At 46.1% G+C, this 24,017-nt stretch overlaps 1 protein-coding gene across 24 annotated transcripts in view; it reads left to right on the forward strand.

The window, feature by feature from the left end:
* Positions 1 to 14,816: 14,816 nt before the first annotated feature.
* Positions 14,817 to 24,017, forward strand: part of Kcnma1 (potassium calcium-activated channel subfamily M alpha 1) — a 707,058-nt gene continuing 697,857 nt past the window's right edge. For 5 of the 24 annotated variants that reach the window (XM_051174785.1, XM_051174786.1, XM_051174778.1 and 2 more), the window contains exon 1: positions 14,818 to 15,429. In XM_051174785.1, coding sequence (XP_051030742.1) covers positions 15,058 to 15,429 — 372 coding nt within the window. In that variant the 5' untranslated portion in view covers positions 14,818 to 15,057. Of the gene's footprint in view, positions 15,430 to 24,017 lie in introns of all 24 variants that reach the window. The other 19 variants (XM_051174790.1, XM_051174791.1, XM_051174793.1 and 16 more) reach the window with 6 other exon arrangements.

A 24,017-nucleotide genomic window follows, 5' to 3' on the forward strand; every position in this document is an offset into this window, starting at 1 on the left:
CTTTCAGTTATGCTGTTAATTCTGTAATGTGACTATCCTCTGTTTTCTTCATATGGGCACTTAGTGCAATGAACTTCCCTCATAACATTGCATTCAATGTGTTCCATAAGTTCGGGTATGTTGTGTCCTCAATCTCCCTGAATTTTAGAAAGTCCTTAATTTCTTTATTTCTTCTTTGACCAGGTGTGGTGCAATTACACATTCTTCAGTTTCCATGAATTTGTAGGTTTTCTGCGATTTGTGTTGTTGAATTCCAACTTTAAAGCATGGTGGTCTGATAAGATATAGGGGACTATTCCAATTCTCTTGTATCTGTTGAGGTTCGTTATGCCACCTAGTATGTGGTTGATTTTAGAGAAGGTTCCATGTGGAGCAGAGAAGAAGGTATATTCTTTTGTGTTTGGATGGAATGTTCTATAGATATCTGTTTAACCCAGTTGAGACATAACTTCTGTTAGTTCTTTTGTTTCTTTGTTGAGTTTCTGATAGTTGGTCCTGTCTAGTGGTGAGAGTGGTGTAAGTCTCCCACTATAAGTGTGTGAGATTTTATGTGAGGTTTGATTTTAGTGGAGTTTCTTTTACGAATGTGGGTGCCTTTGTATTTGGGGCATGGATGTTCAGAATTGAGACTTTGTGTTGATAGATTTCTCCTGCGATAAATACGAAATGACTGCCTTCATCTCTTTTGATTAATTTTGGTTTGAAGTCTAAACTGTTAAATTTAGTATAGCCACACCTGCTTGCTTCTTGGGTCCATTTGATTGGCAGATCTTTTCCCAACCCTTTACCCTGAGGTAATGTCTATCTTTGAAGCTTAGATGTGTTTCTTGTGTGCAGCAGAAGGATGGATTCTATCTTCATATCCATTCTGTTAGCCTGTGTCTTTTTATAGGTGAGTTAAAACCATTAATATTGACAGTGAGTAAGGACCATTGACTGTTGATGCTTGTTTGTTTTAGATTTGTTGTTGGCAGTGGTATTGTGAATATATTTGTTCTGCTTTACTCTTGGTTTCTGGTGTAGTGAGATTATCTGTTGCCTACATCTTTGTGGGCATAGTTAACTTCCTTGGGTTGGAGTTTTCCTTCCACAACTTTCTGTAGGGCTGGATTTGTAGATACGTATTGGGAAAATCAGGCTTTGTCATTAAAAATCTTGTTTTCTCCATCTATAGTGATTGAGAGTTTTGCTCAGTATAGTATACTGGGCTGGCATCCGTGGTCTCTTAGTACTTGTAGAACATCTATCCAGGACCTTCTGGCCTTGAGGGTTTCCATGGAGAAGTCAGGTGTAATTTTGATAGGTCTGCCTTTATATGTTACCTGTCCTTTTTCCTTCACTGCTCTTAATATTCTTTCTTTATTCTGTATGTTAGGTGTTTTGATTATTATATATCGAGGGGTCTTTTTCTTTGGTCAAGCCTATTTGGTGTTCGGTATGCTTCTTGTACTTTCATGGGCATGTCCTTCTTCAGATTGGGAAAGTTTTCCTCAATGATTTTGTTGAATATGTTTTCTGCACCTTTGAGCTGGGCTTCCTCACCTTACTCTATGCCTATTATTCTTAGGTTTTCATGGTGTCCCACATTTGCTGGATGTTTTGTGTTAAGGATTTGTTGGATTTACAATTTTCTTTGGTCAATGAATCTATTTCCTCTAGTTTATCTTCCACACCTGAGATACTCTCTTCCATTTCTTTAATTCTATTGGTTATGCTTGCGTCTGTGGTTTGTGATCGTTTTTCTATTTCCAGCATTCCTTCGTTTTGTGTTGTCTTTCTTTTCTCTATTTCAGTTTTCAAGTCTTGAACCGTTTCCTTCACCTGCTTGTTTTTTCTTGGCTTTCTGTACTTTCTTTAAGAAATTTGTTCATTTCTTCCACTTTTTTGTTTGTTTTTTCCTCCATTTCTTTAAGGGATTTCCTCACATCTTCTTTGAGGGCCTCTATCATTTTTATGAGGATAATTTTTAAGTCATTCCCTTCTGCTTCATCTGCTTTGTTGTGTTCTGTTCTAGTTGGTGTAGATTCCTTAGATTCTGGTGGTGTCATGCTTGTCTTTCTGTTGTTAGGTGTTTTCTTGTATTGTCGTATTCCCATAGCTTCTTCCAATAGGTGTTTGTGGGGTCTCTCCCTCTCTCTATGGTACCTCTCCGGTGGGCTTAGGTGGGTCAAAGGTTCAATGTCTGTAGCTCTGTGTGGTCCAAGCTCTCTAGTAGGTCTCTACACAGGCAGGGGCCCGGTGATGGGGGCCAGTGATCAGACTCCAATAGAAGACTGGCGAAGGGGGTCAAAGATTCAAAGGCTGGGACTCAGGATGTTCCTCGTGCCTATAGGCAGATCTAGCCTGGGTCTGGCACTCTCCAGCTGAGGCCTCTTTAGCAGAGTCCCTGCGATGGGGGTCAAGGATCTTGCTGGCAGGAACTCAGAGTGGTCCAGCAGAGATAGGCAGATCTCTGGGAGGGGCCTGGAACTCTAGTACAGATCCGTGGTAAGGGTCAGAGACCAGGCAGGTGGAAATTGGTGTTCCCATGTGGATAGGCAGGTCTAGTGTGTTCAGAGCCGCTTCTGGAAGTTCCCAGAAGGTGTCTGGATTGTTGGCTCCACCCTCTGTCCCATTTAGCACGATTTTGCTATCTACTATTTTGGTTAAATTTTTCTTTGACAACACAAATCTGTCCTTAATATCATTGTTATTTTGGAAACTGATACTGTTTCATATTTCCCACAGTTAGGTGGTCTTAGCCCGTGATCTTTGCTCATTGGTATTGTTCCCTCCTTCACTCCCTCTAGGTTTCTGTCCTTCCTCCTGCAGTTTGTCCATTGGATACTTTCATTTCCATGGGTGTCAGTCTCCTCATTTTAGTTTATCTAAAGATGCTTTGCTTCCAGCCCGTGCTTAAAGCACCATAGCTGTCTATGTTTGGTGTTTTTACTTAGTCCTTTGAAGTGTTATTTAACTGCCTCTCAGTTCACCTGTTGTCATTTTGACTAGTTGTCATTGCTTAGATTTGTTTGCTTGTTTTGTTTTTGAAACAGTTTTACTATGCAGCTGTTCTGGCCTGGAACTCATTACATAGATCAGGTTGGCCTGGAACTCACAGTGATTTGCCTGCCTCTGTCTCCTGCCTGTGTGCTGGGGTTAAATGTATTAATAGGCACTATTATACCCAACAGGGTTTTTCTTTTTTATAGTGTTTTTTATATTGTTCTGTTTTGTTTTGAGACAGACTTTTACTACATAGCTCATAGGCCTTTAGCTTGCTATTGTCCTACTTCAGTCTCTCTAGTCATAGGATTACAGGTACCTGTCTGCATGCCTGTTTCTATAAGGTTTTCATTTATTTTGCTTAGAACTTGTGCCTATAATTTACTGGTTCCTGTTTTCAGTTCTCAGCTACCATCTGCATTCACATTGCTCCACATCCTATGTGATCATCTTCTGGAGTCCTCTGTGCCCTGCTTGGCTCTTGTTCTCTCCTTACTATTTAGATTCTATTTACTGAGTATGTTTCTCAGACTTGTTCCTATTTGTCCAATTACTGAAGGCCAACTGGATATAATATATGCTAATTATCCTCCTCTGTGACTATATATTTAAGAGTCTATAATTCCTATTTGGCCAATTCGACTATGTGTCTTCTTCCTTTTTTACTCATGATAATTAATACATTTTTGTGTACATATTATACAACCAAGAGATACTTGTGTTTTTGATTCTACAACTGCAAAAAGACACTAGGTCTGTTGTGTAGTTATTTTTTCCCAGTTTAAATTAAAATATCCCAGTAAGACTCAGGAGGAAAACACAGCTTGTAAGTCTCATGGAGCCCCTGAAACTTACAAGATTCACACTTCCCCTTTCTAAGGTAATACACACAGTGGTGATTACTGAGGGGAGGAGACTGACCAGAACAGCTCCTTGCAAGCCCTGCAGATAGCTCCAGGGGTGAAGTGTCTGTGGGTAATCACCCATTCTGGTATGGGCATTTCAGTGACACAGCAGCTGCCTTTGGGTCATCTCTGCTCCTGTGACACCTCACTCTTGTACTCATATAAGAAACCCTAATAAACTCACTGACTTACTAAGGGTGATTGGAGGAAATTATTTCTTTAGATTGTTGGTTCCAATATCCGGGGTTGTCTCTGCAGCAGAAATCACTCAGTGAACTTGGTTTCTCTACCAGATTTCCTTTAAGTAGCTGTGTGTGTGTGTGTGTGTGTGTGTGTGTGTGTGTGTGTATACTCTGACAGTTACATACAGACAGTATGTTTTCATAAGACTTGCTCAGACTCCTCCCATATCTGCCCTCTCCACCCTCTACCTCTCTGTCCACCTAATCTTAGTCTTCTTGTTCTTTTCCTATCAAGTCAAGTTTTTGTTGCCTTACTACTATGGGGAGTAGGGTGTGCCCTGGATGGAGTGTGCTTGACTTACCAGGGGCCACATCACCAATGACAACTGACTCTCTTTCTCAGCTGCTATCACATGCCAATAAGTTCCCAGCAAAGGGGACTTCATACTTACCTGCCCTGCTCTGTGCTGGGATTATGTCAGGCTTGAGCTTGTGCAGGTCTTGTGTAGGCTGTCACAATCACTGTGAACTCATAGACACTACTGCCTCACTGTGTCTGGAGACATGTCTTTGAAATTTACCCACCACCTCTGGCTCTTATAATCTCTCTTATACTTCTTCCTGGAAGATCCCTCAATCTTTGGTGGTTAGGTGTGACACATATAACTCAGGTAGGACTGAGAATTCCATCCACTCTTTTTCTGCACGTTGGTCAGTTGACCCATGTTAACTGCCATCTACTGCAAGGAGAACCATCTCAGGTGGGGGTTGAGAGATGCACTGATCTATGGGTTATAGCAAAAGGCATTAGGATTTATCTTAATGCTATGCCTACTTGGCAGAATAATAAGGCTATGACCTATCTAGGTGCAGTTTCATGGCCCTATTACAGTGCCAACTATGGGCTCCATCTCGTGGAACCAGCTTTTGCTTTTGATTCTATAGGAGTTTCATGGTTGTTATGACCTATGTGCTATGCACAAGAGAACAGGATGGCCTGGGGAGAAGAGAGAAAACATTCTGGAAAGGGGAACAAAAGAATCTCAAAAGCCTGTAGTCACCAGGAGGAAAAAAACAACACTGAGCAACAGATGCATGAAAGTGAAGAACACCACTCCTGAGTTGAAGCAGGAAGTCATGCCTGTGATCCGCAGCGGGTGGGGTGGGGAGAAGGTGCTATTTCTGTGTATACATCAGAGAATGGAGATACAGAGATCAGGGCAACAGGTTACATAGCCACTTTTCAGCCTTTAATAGCAGTGGCCAAGGACAGCGAAAGGCCAACACATATCATTTACCAGATTCCATCCAGAGAGCCATACCTGGGTTCTTCCATTCTGGTCCCCACACTACTTCCTTGAGGAGGCCATTTTATTCTCCCTATTCTAGAGAAGGGATGGGGCATTGAAATTTGAAAAAGCAAGTAACCTAATCTATTCCCTATAGCTAGAGAGAGGAGAAGAGATGATATCTGAATCCAGCTGTATGAAGAAACATGAGGGTTATGATATGACATATTTTACTCACAAAGCCTCTCCTCTTGGGAATCCTGGTTATGCTGGGGACAGCAGCTGTAGGCAGAAGACCTTGTTCAGGGAAACTGTCAGTACTGCCAAGCCTGTGGTGGGTATTAGATAAGTCTCTTCCAAATAAATACATGCATACATAAATAGATAAATGCATAAATAATACCTTTTCCCTTGTAGGCCTGAGAACTTCTTGTTGGAGAAGTAGAACAGGACACATGGAGGCCCTGGCTTCCTGTCTTTCCCTTGGTTTTAAAAAAGCACTGCACACTTACCTGGAGAGGCCAATGTCCTGGTCACTCTCCTGTTAAAAAGGTCCAGGCAAGTGGGATTCTGATGAGAGATGTCACACTTGAGACCACTGATACTGGCATGGAGCCTGCCTGGATGTTTGTAGGCTCACCTGCCTGGAGTGTAACCTCTGGATGTTGTTTCTGCTGGCTCTTACTCTTACAAATCCTCATGTTGGTGATGATGAGAACACAATGAAGGGTATTCTTTCCCTGACCCCTTCCTAACACATAACTCAGGGTTCCCCCATCCCTCAACCACAGCTGGTACAACTCTGATGCATTATGTGCCTAGACTGTTCATGAGCACACCAGGATGTGCTCAGCAGGCACGCCCTGCATCTTCCTGAGAAAGGAAAGAGAGAATGAAACAGAGAGTGAGAGTGAGCAAATGAGATGAATAGATAAAAGATAGGTAGATATTTGTCAGAAATGTGCCAGCAGGATTCTGTGATTTTATTGTTTTGCTTGTTTCATTCTTTGGAAGCCTTGTGGCCCCTTCTATTCCAGCCACACCCATCTGTGCTAGAGAAAAGAATGCCAGGAGGGGGTGATTAACTCTGGGGTTCTATGTCTTTATCTCTTTGTTTCTTGGGTCTCTCTAGTTCTCTCTGTGTGTCTCACTTTTATTTTCTCTTCCCTCTGTTCTAAAATGTTGCCCCCTCCCCACCACTTTCCTACAATGATATAGTGCCACACCTGACCCTGCATCCCCCCTCATCATTACAAGCCTCCCCAACCTAGAGAAGATCCTGATTTGACCATCACCCCAGGACCCATCCATGGAGGTGCTTCAAAGCTCCTGCCTTGGTCTGATCCTGCTTCCGACCCAGTTCCAGGGAAAGGCTCAGAGCTGAGTTGCCATCTGCACCCACTGTGTTTAAAGCCTAGTGGAGGTAGGTCCTGGGGTTCCTGGGCCCCTGGCCTCAGCAGGTGCTCAGAGTCTCAAATGACATGGGGAAGAGCTCCCTGCATGTCTGCTACCAGCCTGGGGACTTGTGAACCTCCACATTCTGGTGCACAGCTGGGCACAGCCACGCTGGGGTTCTGTGGGAGCAAAAGGCTCCATGAGTCCCTAAGACCTAGATTAGCATTTTAAAGAAATATCAATAAGAAAGGATCTCTGTGACCTGCTGGGATCAGGAAGGAGGAGAGGAAGGCCCCAGCAGGTCCATCTGCTGCCCAGGTAGCTTAGAGAGGGTAGAAGGGCACAGGAAGGATTCTAACTTCAGATCAGGCATGACAGTGAAGAGGCTTTGGCAAGAGTGGCAAACATCTTCAAACTTTACCATCTCTATTCTAAAAGGGACATGCCAGACAAAAGTCTCTTTACCATGTTTGTCTCACTGAGGTGGGCTGGGTGAAGTAGAAAGTAGAGGTTCAGGAGACAGCCCTTAGGGAAAGCATTTCTATGATCACAAGCTCTCTCTGCTTCAGGATGAGGTGCTTGCTCAATGTGCTTGGGTCTCACTTATTCGATCCAATAAGAATTCAATCAAATAAGAAAGTCTAGCATTTCCCAAAGGCAACACATGAAGGATGATTTCATCCCATATTCTCATCTTGGGACTAAATCAGAAAGCCATACCAAAAATTAGTTAGTTCTCCAAAATCTAACTACCCTAGAGGTGGTCTTTGCCTCAGGCTAAGGGCCTTATGCTCAACAGCAAGTTCTGATGCAATGGCAGTGTTTTCATTCCTTATATCAACTTTTATTTTTTTATTTTTTGTGTCTTTTACATCCTGTTCATTATGCCAACTTCTATATTTCCATTCTGTATTTTTTTTTTTTTTTTTACTTCATCTATGTATGTTCAATGTTTATGTGTGGCAGGGCTGATTTTCTAAGATGTGGCATCAAGGAGTGTCCCTTTTGAAGTGAATTAAAAGAGTGGCTGAGAATCAATGTGAAATAAGTAAAGGATTAACACAGCAGAGTGATATTTGGCCAGCACGGAGTGATCATCTTAAAGCTGAGGGAACTGTTTGCATTAAATCTGGGAGTCCATGGTGGTGTCTCACCTCAGCAGTGGGCTATCAGTCATGTTTGGGCTGGCCTGGAAGGGAAGGGCATGCTGTGTCTCCATGCCATTTCTCTGCCTGCCATCTCTGCTCCAGGAGTGCTGCTCACACCAGACTCTGTGGAGGAAGCTAGGAAAGAGGGGGGAAAGTCCTCTTCACAGTGTGTTGGGAAGATAAATTCCATAGGATCTATAGATTGGCTCTTAAATGGACTCAGATACTCCCATGACTTCAATGGAAAGCCATTTTAGGAGGTCCCATCCGATGATGGACCATTGCATTTAATGGATGACCATCTTGACAAACCAGCAGATTAAGAAGCATTGGGTTTTTAAACACATGATAGAGGGGCTAGAATTCCCATCTGAGCCATTGGACTTTAGACAGACTATGTCTTGAAATAAAAAGTCACTTATGCATACTTGTCAATCTATCTCTGTACAGTGTCACCAAGACAGGACTTGATAGAAGAGCTGAGAGCAAGTTGGATAAAAAGCTTTAAGCCCATGACTATCCATCACTCAGTGAATTCCCAGGGCTGCTAGGGCAGTTTGTGGCTCACTTTGCTCAACTTACAGCTTTCAATTTTGTGATAAGGACAGAACAAAATGAGATTGATAGATGACCAAAGGGAAGCCTTTGTACACCTCCACTCAGCTGAGCATCTTGTAGAAAAGCCAAGTCACACAGTTCTTAGTGTTCACAAAGGCTGTTCCTAAAGAGAGGCTTTACAGCATTCTGGGCAGCATCTGTCTAACTCCACCCTCTCCCACCTGCATAGCACTTAAGCTCTCTTTCTGGAAGCATCTAATGTTTGCGTGCAAAGGGTTCCTCAGACAAACCTGGTGAGGCTCTCCATAGATGTTTCCAACTAGTCATGGCTTCAATGTAGTTTTAACTTTGCAAAAATACACACACACACACACACACACACTCACACACACACGCACACGTACACACACACACACACACACAGAGGAAAAAAGAAGTGACATCTAAATGCATAGACTGTAAGAGCAGCTAGGTTGTCTGTGGGTGTCAGGAGTCTAGGTAGATTCAGTGTCCTTTTAAAAAGACTTTCTAGTATGACTCTTTGTATCAAGTCTGAACTTTTCTTATAAATAGCAATAAATATAAACCTTCTGAAGTGAAAAGGCCCTTGGATACAGTTAAGAGGTTTGAGCCACTGTGGTCTTCTTCTATTGTTATACATCAGAAATTGTTCCAATGATAGAGGACTCCTGGAATGTCAAGTGGCTTGATGGGAAGACTCAGCCTCAGCTTCTGGATCTGTAAGGTGGCAGAGTAGCTATTTCTCTTTCTGCCACCACAAGTAGATCCTAAGGAGGCAAGGAGGCAGGGAGGGCTGCTGACTTGTCTAGAAAGAGCACCATGGTATTTGTGTGTGCATGTGTGTATGGATACACATGTGCTTGGGTGGCTGCTCTTGTATGGTCCAGAGGACAACTTCAAGTGTCATGCCTCAGACATCATTCCATTTTTCTCTGAGAGGTCTTATATGGGCCTGCCTGTCTTATTGGCCACTGAGTCCCAGGGATCTGCTTGCCTCTGCCTGCCCAGATCTAAGATTTTAAGTGAGCTTCATGTTCATTTTTTTTTTTTTTTTTACAAAAATGTGAGTTATAAGGAGCAAGCTCAGGTAGTTGTGCTTGGAAGGGAGATACCATGGTAATTTAAGGAAGCATGGCTAATACAAATGGCAGTCATAGCTGGATGCGGCATTTATATTGAATCATGGTAAGAATAAGAACTGTGCCATCTACATTTATACCAACATTTTATATGCTATGGAATTAGTAAGTAGATAGTTATAATCCTGGATGTGATCTTTCTCATTTTCATTTTAAAAATTAAATTGATTCATTTTATGAGTGAGTGCTTTGCTTGCATGCATATATGGGGACCACTGTGTGGTTGATCCTTCAGAGACCAGAAGAGGGTACTGGATTCCCAAAAACTGGAGTTATGGATGGTTGTGAAGCATTATGTGTGTGTTGGGAAGCAAAGCAGGGTCTCTCAAGAGCAACAGATGCTCTTAACTACTGAGCCATTTCCCCAGGTGTACATTTTTTAAATGTACAAAAATTGCATGCATATATATATATATATATATATATATATATACACACACACACACACACACACACACACACACACATATATATATATATGTGTGTGTGTGTGTGTAGCATACTTTGAGATATGTGTCCATCATGGAGTGAGCTTGCTAACTCAAGCTGATTAGGGTATGTATCACCTTACACTTGTGTGTATCTGTGGTCAGAACCCTTAGCATCCACTCTGAAGTATACCAAACATTAACTGTAGTCACCTTGCATCCTCTGACCACTACCATCCAAATTTATGATTCTAGTTCTGTGGCTATATTGTTTGTTTTACTGTGGAATGTTCCTTGAATTTTCATGTCTAAAATGTACTTATGAGTCAGCCCCCATTGAAATAGTCACCAGAAGTTACCACCAGAGGGCACCACATCACTTAAAGAGGCATCTCTGAGTCTCCATTCACAATGTTTTTTTTTTTTTTTTTTTTTTTTTTTTTTTAATCAGACTGTCAGGACTGGGTCCAGGCTGGAGAAAATAAAGTACAGTGGTTCTACCCTGCTGACATCTGCATTAACAATCTTTCACGTTCTCTTTAGACTTTAATCATTCCGCTTTTAAGTTTGTGTGTTTATACTTAGTTTTGTGTGTTTCCTTTAAGTCTACAGGGAATGCCTAGCTTAGAATACTTAATAGACTTGAAACCCCTGGCTTGCTCTGAAAGTGGCCATAGACACATGTGCATTTGCTAAAGAGTCTATGAAGCTATTAAATGTATCTACAGACAAATAAATGGCCCCTACTGTAAGTTTCTACTTTCATATTGGCTTTTAGTTCTTGTACAATGGCCCTCAATTCCCATCACATAGACACACCCGCAGATGGTTGAGATGCTCTGGGGATATTTGTAGATATTTCTGTAGTTTCCCATTTCCCAGGCTATTGAGGGAGTGAAAAGACAATGTGTGGGTGTGGGCAACAGATCCTATGCAGGCTGGATGGTTTCTGTCCCTCTGGAAACCAGCAACAGCCTCGCTGTCACTGAGGCCCTTTGAGTGACAATATAAAGGCTACAAAGAGCTCAGGACCTGCATGGTCCTGCTCCAGCTTTCTTTCTTAGGGGCTGTGTGGGTGTGCAGAACAGCAAAGTGGAGGCAGGAATCCTCATCCTGCCTCTTCTCACAAAGCACACCATTGAGCAAAGCATGGGGGCCAGAAGACCTGGTCCAAGTTTGTTCAATTTGTGGGACATTTGTGTCATAGTCTGTATGTTTTCTCCCTCATTCTTCCAAATAATCCTTTGAGGTGGATAGGGTGGTGTGTGGTGTGTGGTGTGTGTGGTGTGTGTGTGTGTGTGTGTGTGTGTGTCCTTGCCCAGTGCAGAAGTGCTTGGAGGCTAGAGGTTGTTGTCACATGTTTTTCTCAATCATCTGTCCACCTTATATTTAAGGCAGGGTCTGTTCACTCAATTTGGAGCTCATCCCTCCCTTTTTTCCTTTGTTCTACTGTCTGTTCAGCAACCTCTGGGATCTGCAACTCTCTCTGCCTCCCAGCCCTGGGATTACAGGAGCATACTATCATGCCTGGCTTTTATGTGGCTTCAAGAGATCTGAACGAAGGTCCTCAGACTTGTACAGCAAGCACTTTATTCACCTAGTTCTCTCCCTTGCCTCTGGTTTCTGTTTTTGTTTCAGTTTTAGAAACAAATAGCACAAGTGTGAGATATCCAAGGTTCCCTTTGAATGTGAGGTTCCTCTCCGCCTAGGAAGAGTCTCTTCCTAAATGGGAACAGTTAGGTGATAGGATAATGAGGTGGCTGGTGAGAGCTGGGCAAAGGCTTGAGATATCTGCTCCTGGTGGATGGTAATACTCTCATCCTGTGCCTACAGTCAGGCAATCCAGGAAGATGGTGAGGGGCAGGTGATTAATTGCAGGATGGTAGGATTTTGACCTTGACAGTGAGGGTCTCTGATGAGTTCTGAGCAAGTCAAGGTTTCTTTCTGTCGACCCTAGAGATGCTGAAAACTTTAGTCAGCAAGGTTAAGGATGTGTGTGTGAGAGACCAGGAAGAAGTTGGGGGTAAGGGTGTTGTCTCATAGGCCTTCTAGCAGGCCTTTAGAAGGATGGTGAGATGATGGTGGCGATGATGGAGAAGGAACACAGGTGGGGACTTCATATGTGGGAAGACAGAAGGCACAGGGGCCACTAACCTCTTGTACAAAGCCTTGATACTGGTGTTTCAGGGGGATTTAGGTTGTAGGCATTAACTAGGAAGAACCTAGAGGGGGCCATTGGTTGCAAAGGTTCATTTTTTGCTACTGTGGGAATACATTCTGAAGGCTTTCTAACCCCCAGGGGGACAGGGCAGAATATGTCTTTAACTGATTTGGGTTATAGATATTTTTAAATGTTAAATCTTGAAGTTAAGGAAAGTCCCCAACTCTTGGCATATGTTAAAGCACAAAGGCAGCTATTGAGAAGGCTAATAAAGGAATCTCAGGTCCACTGTCACTTGTACCTCCCCCCCAGTGTTTCTAAGTTCAGCTACTTCACCCCTATGCTGAAAAGACCCAGGGCAATTGCATACATGGGAATGTGTAGCAGCTTCTGAACTCACATGGCGATGCTGGATGACAATGTTGGAGGTACCACTAGATGATATAAGGGGAGTCAGAGGCAATTTCTCTTTCTGGAAAATGCCATCTGTAGTTCTCTTCTTTAAAACACAAATTATTTGCCTATGTGCATGCATACATATGTGTGCACACAAGTGTGTATCTTAGTGTACACATGGGACACAGGACTACTAACAGGAGTTAGTTTATTCCCTTGACTATGTAAGATTCAGAAATCGAGTTCACGTGGTCAGGTTTGGAGGCAAGTGGCCTTACCCATTGAGCCATTTTTTAAAAAATCATCCATCCTGTATATACTGTTCTTTTTGGAGGTGGGCAGGTGCTGGTGCAGGGTACCACACACCTAAGAACTTTTACTTAAACCCCCCTCCCCAATGACTTTGGCCTTAAGTCTTTTCTAATGGATATGTGCACTGAGCTCAAGGAATGTAGCAACCAATTTGAGACTCAAATATCTTCAGTGTCTGACACATTTTGGGCTCCACCAGACCCTCTTCTGCATCCCAAGGCCAGGGTGTTGTGGCTGAGCAATGATTTCAGTGGAGACAGCTTGTTCAGGTAAGGAGGCTCACTTGGGCCATTTTACTACAGGAAGAGTTGAAAGGAACTTGAGAATTCCAATTAGGCTATAACTAATGAGCTGGAAACTGGGGAAATCACTGTGGGCAATGAGGGGAGAGTGATCATCTTTGTTTTAATTAGCACAGGAAAAAGTTGTGGTCCATCTGGTAGCTTGGAGAAAAAGTGGCTAGAGGAAATAGGTGTCTGTATGCATTCAAAGGGGAACTCCAGGACAGTGGTGGACAGGAGTTGCTGAACAACTCTCCCCTTCCAGGGGAGAAAAGGGAAAACTGAAACAGAAAGGCAAGCCTGAATACAGAGTACCCATCATCCAGTTGCTCTTCCCACAGGAATAGACTAAAGAGCAGAGAAGAGACCCTTTAAGGAACTCCACTGTCCATTCAGTCGTGTTCTATACCAATAGCCAGACTGCTGTTATCCTTGTCTGCTTGCTCTCTTCAGCAGCCTTATAAAGAAAACAGGAGGAAAAAAGAAACCCCAAACCAAAAGAAAGAAAGAAAGAAAGAGCCAACAACAAAAACCCACCTGCTGCCATCAGAGGTCACAGACCACCAACAGACTTCCAGATGGCCCTGTCCATCAGCCACACACACTGGGGCACCTAGGAAAAGCGAACTGTGTCAGCAGGTGTATCTATCAATCTTGGCTAGGGTCTTCTTTAGTTTCCAAGCCTGAGGATCTGAGGGCAATAAGCCCGTGTAATCGAGTTGACAGCCAGCCTCTCTTCCCCTCCTCATTAGGGACTCCTTTGGGAAAACCTGCCTACCCGGGGAACCTGGTGGCTTCCCCCTTGGGGTACCCCGCTGAACCTAGTCAGGGCCGCAACACATACTAAGTCCTGCACGTGGGCTGGGGGCGCTATACTCTGTATCCTAGAAAGTGGGGGACCGTGTTCCTGGCCACCTCCAAATGGCCTGCCGCCCCTACTCAGCCCCAAGCCCTGGCGAGTCAGCCCGGTAAGCTTCCTCCCCTCCCGCTTTGGGAGGCTTGAGCCCGCGCCCGCTCCAGTTGCTGCAGCTGCCACTGCTGGCGGCTGCGGGGAGCGCGGGGCGCGCGCCGAAGAGGCTTGGGCTGCGAGAACGGGGACGAGGAGGAGCCGGAGAAACAGAGGAAGAAGAAGCCAGCGGAGGCCGAAGAGGCTCTGGATAGTGGAGACCCGGCCCGAGGGGGCCCCTCAGAGCACGGGCTAGGGGGCAGCGGAGGCAAGGCAGCCGGCCGCAGCCAACCTGCCGCGGCCCCGCGAGCACAGGAGGCGGCGATCCAGAAGCCCAGTGCAGCCCGGGGGAGGAAGGGTGGCGCGGGCACGCCCGGGTGGGAGGGCGCGGATTCTCCGATCCTAACGAGCTGTCGCGTCTCATCACCAGAGAGCGGCGTGGGAACAGGAGGGGGACCCCGGGCCCGGGCTCAGCGCACGAGTGGCACACGCCAGGCGGGCCGGGCGGCGCCTAGGGCAGCCGGGATCGCGCGCACGGAGCTCGGGTCGGCACAGACCCCGGGCGCGGGCGGCCCGCGGCGCCCCCTGGGTTCTCGGTGCTCCGCGAAGCCCCGGGGGCTATCGGGGCCTGGGTCCGGGAGTGGGAGCCACCCGCGCTCATCCCCTCCCCCCCCGGGCGGGCCGGCGGCCCGGGGGAGGGCGGGCGGCGGCGCTAGGCTGTATATATCTCCACGCACCCCGCCAGGTCGCGCACATCGCCCCGAGCCCAGGCGCCTCCCCGCCCCCCTCCCCGCGCTCCGCGGCGGCGGCGGCAGCAGTAGCAGCAACATGGCTGTTGATGGGTGTTCGGGGTGGCGCTGGCGGCGGGAGGAGCTCCCCCGAGCCCCTGCGCCGGCCGCCCGTTGCTAGCTATGGCAAACGGTGGCGGCGGCGGCGGCGGCAGCAGCGGCGGCGGCGGCGGCGGCGGCGGCGGAGGCAGCGGTCTTAGAATGAGCAGCAATATCCACGCGAACCATCTCAGCCTAGACGCGTCCTCCTCCTCCTCTTCCTCCTCCTCTTCCTCCTCCTCTTCCTCTTCGTCCTCGGTCCACGAGCCCAAGATGGATGCGCTCATCATCCCGGTGACCATGGAGGTGCCGTGCGACAGCCGGGGCCAACGCATGTGGTGGGCTTTCCTGGCCTCCTCCATGGTGACTTTCTTCGGGGGCCTCTTCATCATCTTGCTCTGGCGGACGCTCAAGTACCTGTGGACCGTCTGCTGTCACTGCGGGGGCAAGACGAAGGTAATACGCGCCCCGGGCACCCGCCCCCTGCGCCAGCCCCGCCGTTTCTCTGCGTCCCCTGCAGCCCACCTCTTTGCTCCGCACCGCGTCTAGCCTCCTTTGGTCCCTGCCTGCCCTGTACCCGCCGTCTGCCCTTCCCTCCCCTCTCCCTGCTCCCTCTGATTGAGGCAAGGATCTGTGTTCCAGTGGTGAAGAGTTGACCCCAGCCGGTGCGCTCTGGGACGCAGACCCCGGCTTAGTTCCCGGTTTATTGTAGGGTTGTTGGTGGCGGGCGGGCCGGGGTGGGGTATGGTGGTGCGGAGTGAGCAGAAGCAACCTCGAGGGGACAGAGGAATCTGGAAGACCCTGGGTGCGTGCGCGGCACTACTCAACAACCGCTGCTAGGATCCTCACAGTGGGCGAGTGTGGGCAGCTCGTACTTTAGGAGCTTGTTGTGGAGATGAGTTCACGGGGTCCCAAAGAAGGGAAGGCCCTTTGAGTATGGAAGAAAATCTCTTGCATTTGGGAATTCTGAGGGAGCAATGTGGCTAGAGAAAGTGGGAGCATAGAGGTCAATAGAAAGTTAGGAAGACCCATCCCAGATGGGGGTCAACCCATGCAGAGTCACTTTCTGAATGGCATGGTTGCAAGACTGATGTCACCGCCCACTCCATCCTTTACATTTTCTTTGTGGAACATTCTCCTGCCCCAAGTACTTTCTCTGCCTCTGCACTTCTTTCCCAGGCCACCCACTTTGGGTCCCCGCAAATGCGGCCAGCAGCTCCAAGCTGTAGCAGGAGGGCTGCCCACCTCAGAGTCTGAGGCCGTGGCTTCGTACATCCGCTTCTTGGCACTTGATGTGGCTGGAAGTCGCCTTAAGCTATTCCCAGCAGAGACGCCCACCAGCACCAGGACTCACATCTTAGATGTATGGTTGCTAGGCTAACTCCCAGGCTATGGCCATATCCCTAGAGGTGTCCCTGCCCACCACCTAGCACTGGCTGGAGTGGGCAGTGTTTGAGAGAAAACTACAGAATGAATTAAAGGAAGAAAAAAAAAAAAAAAAACTGGGAAAAAAGAGGACGCTGAACTGGGTGCCTTCTTTTTGAGTTATTCTCATCCCGAAGACTTCACAGCACCCACATTTTTGAAGAGAGGAGATATCTGGTGGGGTTGTGCAAGACTCATCTTGGTCCCCAAATGCTCACACCTGCTCCAGTAAAGTTAATTCCGGGACCCCTTCAGACTTCACAGGGACCAGCAACTTGTAGCAGTCTTCTGGCTGCTAAGAGGAGTTAGGCTAAAGGAAAGGCTGACTGTGAAACTCAAGGGCAACTGAAGCACTCTGTCATTAATTATATATCACCGTAGGTGCCGGGCTCAGCTGTGTTTTGTGGCAGCACATTTGTGTTTTGGAAAATACTGGTGTGTTGGAATAAGGGAAGAAAAAGGAAAATCACCCTTCTTTGCTTTCTCTTCCCATTGCTCTGGAAGCCTTGAATGGTAGCTGGCTGGCTATGTTTGGAGTCACCTCTTGGTGATGGAGGTTCCCCCTTCGTTTTCAAGGAGAAAGATTGCTGGCCTTCCAGAAAAGCCTTTGGATTAAGCAAGGTTCCTACAGTCAGACCCAGAGATGCCTTCTGCCTGATCAGACTTCACTTCAGCCTGATCATAGAAACTTAATCACTCATTCCCTCTCCTTCACCTCCAACTCCATCCTGAGAGTTTCTCCTTCCCATATTGAGATTTGGCAACTTTTTTTTAGCGGGGAAGAAAAGCTCACAGTTGCTCAACTATTTTCTAGATGGAAGTGGTTAGTTAGGGTTAGCTTTTAAGAACTACCTCCCATTTTTCAGAAAGTGAATTTTTTATCATAACAAAAACTTTTTATCATCCTGAGGGGTTAAATGAAGCTTCTAACATCCATTTACTCCAAGGGTTACCCAGTGCTAGTATAGTGCCTGCCATGAAATGCTCCTTAGAGAATTTACATAAAGAATCTCTCTCCTAAATAATGACCAGCATAGTTTTCACATTAAAAATTTGGTTTTGTGCATGTATAATTAAAAAATCAATACATTATTTTTACATAGTTTTAGCCTCAAGACCAATTAAGTGCACATGATTGAGAGTTTCTATACAGACTCAATCTTGAATGAGAGATAATTGTGATTTACTGGAGAGATTGAAGGCCCAAACAGAATAGCATCAAATTGTTTTTGATATCATGAGTTCTTTTAGAATCCTGCCCAGATCTCTTAATACCTTCCTCTTGATTTGTTCAATTAAATTGTGTGTACTCAACTCACTGTACTAACAATGTTAAGGGAGGCATCTTAGAAGCCTTTCTTCCTATCTTTTGGGGCTCTTCATTCAGTTTGCAATCATTTTCCCCCCCTCTTTGCTTTCCAAGTATTTGATTGTCTTGTCAAGACTTGGTGCAGAATACGGAATTCAGCTCAAGTTTAAAACAATTGTACTGTTAGTCTCCCCAAGCAAACCTTTGATGCTTTTCCACAGAAACTTTCACTCACCCTCAGGCCTATTTGTCCACCCCCACCATTATCCAGATCCAGCATGGTTTTCTAAGAGCTAGAGCTCTAGGGAAGATGTCTTCTTAGCACCTGAAATTCCCAGGGAGATTTATTTCAGCAGGAGCTTGGAATCCTATGCATTAGTTCTCCAGGCCTTCATCACGGTTTTTGTTGAAAGGAGCCCAAGACTGTGGACATACATCTTGGGGCCTCCAATCATTTGCACCTTTGACCTCCAAATAGCCTATAGTTAATGGCTCATCATTAAAGAAAATAGATTGTAGACTTTTGTGGGGAGGTGGGGAAGTAAGGAAACACATTTTTTTTTTTTTTTTTTTTTTTTTTTTTTGCTGATGTGATAGCACATTCCTGTAATTCTCTTCATTGAGGACAGAAGAAGGAGGATCATGAGTTTTAAGTCAGCTTGGACCCTATAGCCATATCTTGTCTCGAATAGCCAAAGAGTGGAACAAAATAATAGCAGCAAACCTCACCACCTCCCACCATGTTTCAAAGGTGGACACAGTCTTTCCAGCACCATACTTTTCTGAGCCTTTTCATGGTATTGCTTCTCTCTAGCACCCCGGGTTCCACCAGCATGTCCTAATCATTTTGCCATGACGTTTTTGAGGTTCAACCCAGTACTAGATTGTAGTTGAGCAAGAGAGCTAGCTATCCAGGCAGCCTAGATTAACCATTTAACTTCTCTAATCCCTGTGAAATTTGAGGGTTGAAATCCATGAATTCTAATCTGCTCCCCTCTTTGGGGTCCCACACAGGAGAATGGAAGGAGCAAGGTACTGTGGGGAAAGCTCCAGAGCCCTTTGCAATTCAACTGCTGACCACTTACACATCTTTGTTCTCTTGACTTGTTCATCTTCTAGCATATGGTCTATTTATCTTTAAAAGTGTGGAGAAACAGGCCACTTGTGGGTGGATCTCTGGTTTGCTGTAGGACCTGCATTTGGCCAGGCATAGATTCACTGATAATCTCAAGTCAAGGGTTTGATCAAGGATGGTCTGCCTGTTGTGAATTATTGAGGTGTTGTCTCCATGACTATGTCTGAGAAAACAACACATTTTCTCTGACAAGCTCGTGACTAATATAAATATCAGATCCTATTATGGCTTGGTAATTGCCAAGGGTCTGGTCTGGTGCATTCAATCAGGGCTGCGGCTTCAGCACCCTGGAACTCTCAATTCCAGATTGTCCCCAGTGCCTGGTTTCCTCTTGACCTGGCAACTTCCAGGGCCAATGACCTTCACATATTCTTTTGTGGTCAGATCACTTGGGGTGGCCAGAGAGAAGTTCTCAGGCCCCAGTCATGGGGTACCTGACCTGACCTGGCCTTGTCCAGAAAGCTTGTTCTCATTGTGCACTTAAAAACAAACAAACAAACAAACAAACAAACAAACAAGCCAACATTTATTTTGTTTTATGTGTATGTGCCCGAGTGTATGTACGAAGAAGCCTGTGGAGGTTAGAGGTATTGGAACCTCTGAGATTGGACATTCAGGTGGTTGTAGAAACCAAATCTGGTCTTCTACAAGAGCAGTAAGTGCTCTTAACTACTAAGCCATCTCTCTAGCTCCTGGCTATGATGTTTGTTTGTTTGTTTATTTAATTTATTCTTGGTGGATACTTTAGACTCCACAGTTAATAGACCCAGAATAAAGGGTGCCACTTTCACTCAGGAGGGTATCTTTGTCTGACAGTAAGGTCTAGCCTTATTTCCTCATCGGTCAGAGGAGCTCACTGTGTACGTAATGACCGACAAACACCAGGCACTAGGAGGCCCTTTGGCGGTGAGAGCTGCTACAGTTCTACCAAGTGAGAAGCTATTTTTGTTTATGATTTTTTCCCCTGATTTGTTAAATGATAGCTGCAGAAGGGCATAGACCTGGAGCCAAAGGAGCCATAGACCTAGAGCCAAAGTCACAGTGAGATTGGGGCTCCAGGCTCTGGGTCACTGCAGGTTAGGGATCTGGTAGCTGAAGAAGGGTCTATGGAGGGTGCCTTGACAGTATGGCTGTGTCATTGATGATGGGGCAGGCTGTCATGGGTAGGCACTGATGGATAGTATTGGTCTCAAAGATGTAGGTCTGGCAGAGGGAGACATTGTAACAGTCAGCTGGAGATGTAGCTGTTCAACAATATGTCCTTGAAGAGGGGCAGATTCCATTCATGGTAGCCTATGTCAGAGCTCCCAGACTTAGCCACCCTCCCCCTTACCAAGCCCTGGATGTTGTGGTCTTCTAGCCAGGATGCTGTTTACCCAGACCAGCTTTTCCCTGGCAGCCTTGACAGGAGGATTTCCTAAAGTATGTTCTGGGCTTTGCCCTTGAAGTTACCTTGGGCGAGATTGGTAGTGAGGGCCCTAGCTGAATCTCCACTTGGAGGATCTCATCACAGGTTTCAGAAGTTCTGTGGGCAGGGAGTTTGTCCTTGCTTTGAGCAGCCTTCCCTAGGTTTCTATTCTACCATGTGGTGGCCAAGAGTCAGCCTTTGACCTTGGCAAGGACTTCTGTCCCCCCCCCCCCCCGCTCTTCATTAGCCTCACTGCACAGTGTTCTGAGAAGACATGGGTCCATGCTTTCCTAGCAAGCCTTGGCCTGCTGTTACTGCTGCTTCTGGAGGAAAGGAAAAGGCACTTTGCTACTTGGCCTGAGAGAGAAGGGAGGCCAGGCCAAGTGCCCCTCCCCTCCATGTTGCCTTGCTACTATATTCTTTGGCCTGGGATATCCAATAGGTGACTTGTAGCAGGGAGCACTTGCTTTGGGGACTTGCTTGCTTACTCTGCCTCTGCCTTTCTCTCTCTGTCTGTCTCTCTTTGAAGCAGTCAACACGGCATTGGATTACAGTGCCAGGGCCTCCTTCCCAAGGTGGGTAGCAGGGGTTACCTGGTTCTCAGTGGCAATGGCTGTGCTAATCTGTGAATCACACAACATCTGACAGCTCCTTCTCGGAACTTCAGAGCTGCGGAGCCTCTAGAGAAACTCCTTTTTGGTTTGTGGGAAAGGGTTGTGTTTGTGCAGTGACACCATGGCCCTGGGGCATCATGGAGAACTCTGAGACTTGTGGAGAAATCTTTGAGGGTTAGGTAAGGCCAGTCTCCCACAGAACCTTTGAAATTCCACTGCTGTATATAGCAGGGGCAGACCAACGGTGCCTCCCTCTTCCAGATGCCTCAAATCTTTGTACTCTTGGCTTTGGGCTCAGTAAGAAGGAAATTCAGGATTCTACCCTCATAGGCTTAGCTTTGTGGGAAGAAGGTCTGAGGAATGTCCGTTGGGCTCAGTTTTTGTCTGAAAGGGCCAGAGGAGGAGGAGATCTTCAACTTTCATGTGCACACTGATCACTTGGAGGGCCGCTGACATGGACTGACACAGAAGGCCCAGGGTGCAGCCTGAGTGGCTGCATTTCTATAGCAGGCAAGCACTGCTGATCCTATGCAGAGTCCAATGTGAGTGAATGGCAAGGACCTCTAGGCAGTCCGTCTCTGAAGAAGGGCTGATCATGGAGTAGACATTCCTAGCTCTCCAATGGCATGAAGAGGCCAGAATGTACAAGAGGAGGAAGGTTTGATGATGCCAGACAGCCAAAATGAGAGAATTAGATGAGATGTTTGAGGTGGAGGGTGAGGCTCCTGCCAGGCTGTTAAAGCTGACTCTTGAGATGTCTTCTCCCAAAAAGCCCACAGGCACTGTGTCTTTGAGGCTAGGTGGTAGAGGGTGGAACCCTGCAATTTATAGGGTGTGGCCTGCTAGTTACCAGTCAATGTGTGGATTCTTTCTCTTGCCAGTTGGTCACACTCTGAGGAGTGTGGCTTCCCAAAGTCCAGGGTAATGAGTTAGCCAAACCATCACCTTGCAAAATTAAAGGCCCCAGCCAGGGCTGCATGGTGTGGAGGCCAGCTGTGGGCTACTTCTTCTGGAAGGGTTGAAGTCGGCGGGTTGTCCACAGGGACTTGGGTGACCCTCACCAAATGGGAGAGAGGCCTCAGCTTTAAAGGGGTCTGACAGGGAGGAGTACCATCTTCCCTTGTACCTCTTAGGAATCCCAGCTGACAAGCGTGAGAGCAGCTCTCTTTCTCACCATTGTCATCACAAGGGTTTTCACAGCTCCTGCTGTCGGGGACTTTCCTTGAGATGTGCTCTGTTGCCAAAGTAGGGGAACCCAAAAGAGCTTTACTCAGGTCTCTGGAAGTCACATGGAAAAGGCCCTGTTTTTGGAGGCCCTCAAATCTGGTTAATGTTAGTACTGTTGGTTTTATCACAGCATATTTACTGTGTTGGAAACTGAGCTGCGCAACAGGGAAGAAATAATGAAGACTGGTTCTGACCTCTTGCCCATTCAGATTCAGACTCAGAACTATCAGAGTGAGCTGAGCTAAAACCAGGTCCCTTCTCATGGCATGTGGATACTTGCGAGTGACCCCTGAGCTCTCTACAGTTTCCTTGAGAGCAGGAACTGAGTTATCTAAAAAGAAACACAGATGACACTTAGGGTGGTGGGGACTAACTACAGTGGGTGCAGATACATGTTTCTGCGTTTTGTGTGTGTGTGTGTGTGTGTGTGTGTGTGTGTGTGTGTGTGTGAGAGAGAGAGAGAGAGAGAGAGAGAGAGAGAGAGAGAGAGAGAGGACAATCTTGGGTTTCATTCCTTAGTCATTATCTGCCTTTCTTTGAAAATCTTATTTGTTGTTGTGTGTGCATGCTGTGGCACCTATGTGGAGATCAAAGGCCAATGTTCAGGAGTCAGTTTTTTACCTGTCTTTGTGTGGGTTCCAGCGATTACACTTAGGTTGTCAGGCTTGCTCAGCCAACACTTCTAGGTGAGATATCTTATCAGCCCCACCTTGTTTTTATTGAGACAGGCTCTTTCACTAGTCTAAGTTTACCAAGTAGTCTAGGCTGGGTGACCAGTTAGCCCTTGTGAGCATATCTCACCCTCTCAGCAGTGGGATTACAAGCACACACGAGTCTAGCTTTTTACATGGATTCTAGGGATCAATCTCAGGTCTTCATGTTTACACGGCAAACACTTTTCTGGCTGAGCTGTCCCACAGTCCCTCCTTCTACTTTTTGGTGTCATTTATCAGAGTCTTGAGAAGCCTTGAGAGGAAGAGTTGGGCTTGATTTGGTGACTAGCCTTGGTGATGAAGTTATGAATTTCTTGATTCATTCTAGATTTTAATTATTACCACCACTATGGTGTCTTGACTAATGGGTAGCAAAGATTTAGTTCACTTGGGGCAGTTTTGTGTAAGGGGACTGACTGAGTTGGGTGAGGGGCAGGACAGTTTCAAAAGAATGTTCTCATTCAGGTGGAATTTGCATTGTGTTTGACATTATTTGGTAATTGTCTTTAGGACATTATGCCTAATTGCTAATTTGGAAATGTAATTGGCGCTCTAAGGCCAGAATGGATATACTTAACGCCCTCAAGCCCAGCCTGGGAGTCATCTTCCTGTACGGTCTTATTACCTGTGTGACTAATGCTTCTGGATGTGGCCAAAGCTGAAATCATTTAAAACATCTTATTTACTTCCTATTTTCTTTTTTGTTTTTACAGCACTGGGAATAGAACCTAGGGCCTTGACCATGCTAGGCAAGTGCCCTACTACTTGAGCTATGTTCTTAACTTTCTTTTCTATTTTTTTTTTTTATTTTATTTTGTTTTTGTTTTTGGTGTGTGTGTGTGTGTGTGTGTGTGTGTGTGTGTGTGTGCGTGCGTGCGTGTTCTTTTCTGAGAGAGTCTCACTGTGTAGCTCAGGTTGGCCATAAATTAATGATCCTCCTGCTTCAGTTCCCTGAGTCCTGGCATCACAGGTGTATGCCACCAATCCTGACTCCCCCTTTCTTTCTTCATGCTGTTTCATTGGTCTTTCTTCCTGGTTTTCTTGGGGACCCAGATCCAGTGGATTCTGAACAAATAGGGACTTGGTTTAGCACATTCAGGGGCAAGTTCAGTCATAGCTCATGATGCTGGGGCCTTTGAGGTCTTCCTTAATGCTGGAGCTCTTCTGCTTCTCCATCAGAGAGGATTGGTGTGCACATGATCTCCAGAAACCA

The sequence above is a fragment of the Phodopus roborovskii genome, unplaced genomic scaffold (assembly GCF_943737965.1).
Source record: "Phodopus roborovskii unplaced genomic scaffold, PHOROB, whole genome shotgun sequence".
Lineage (NCBI taxonomy): Eukaryota > Metazoa > Chordata > Mammalia > Rodentia > Cricetidae > Phodopus > Phodopus roborovskii.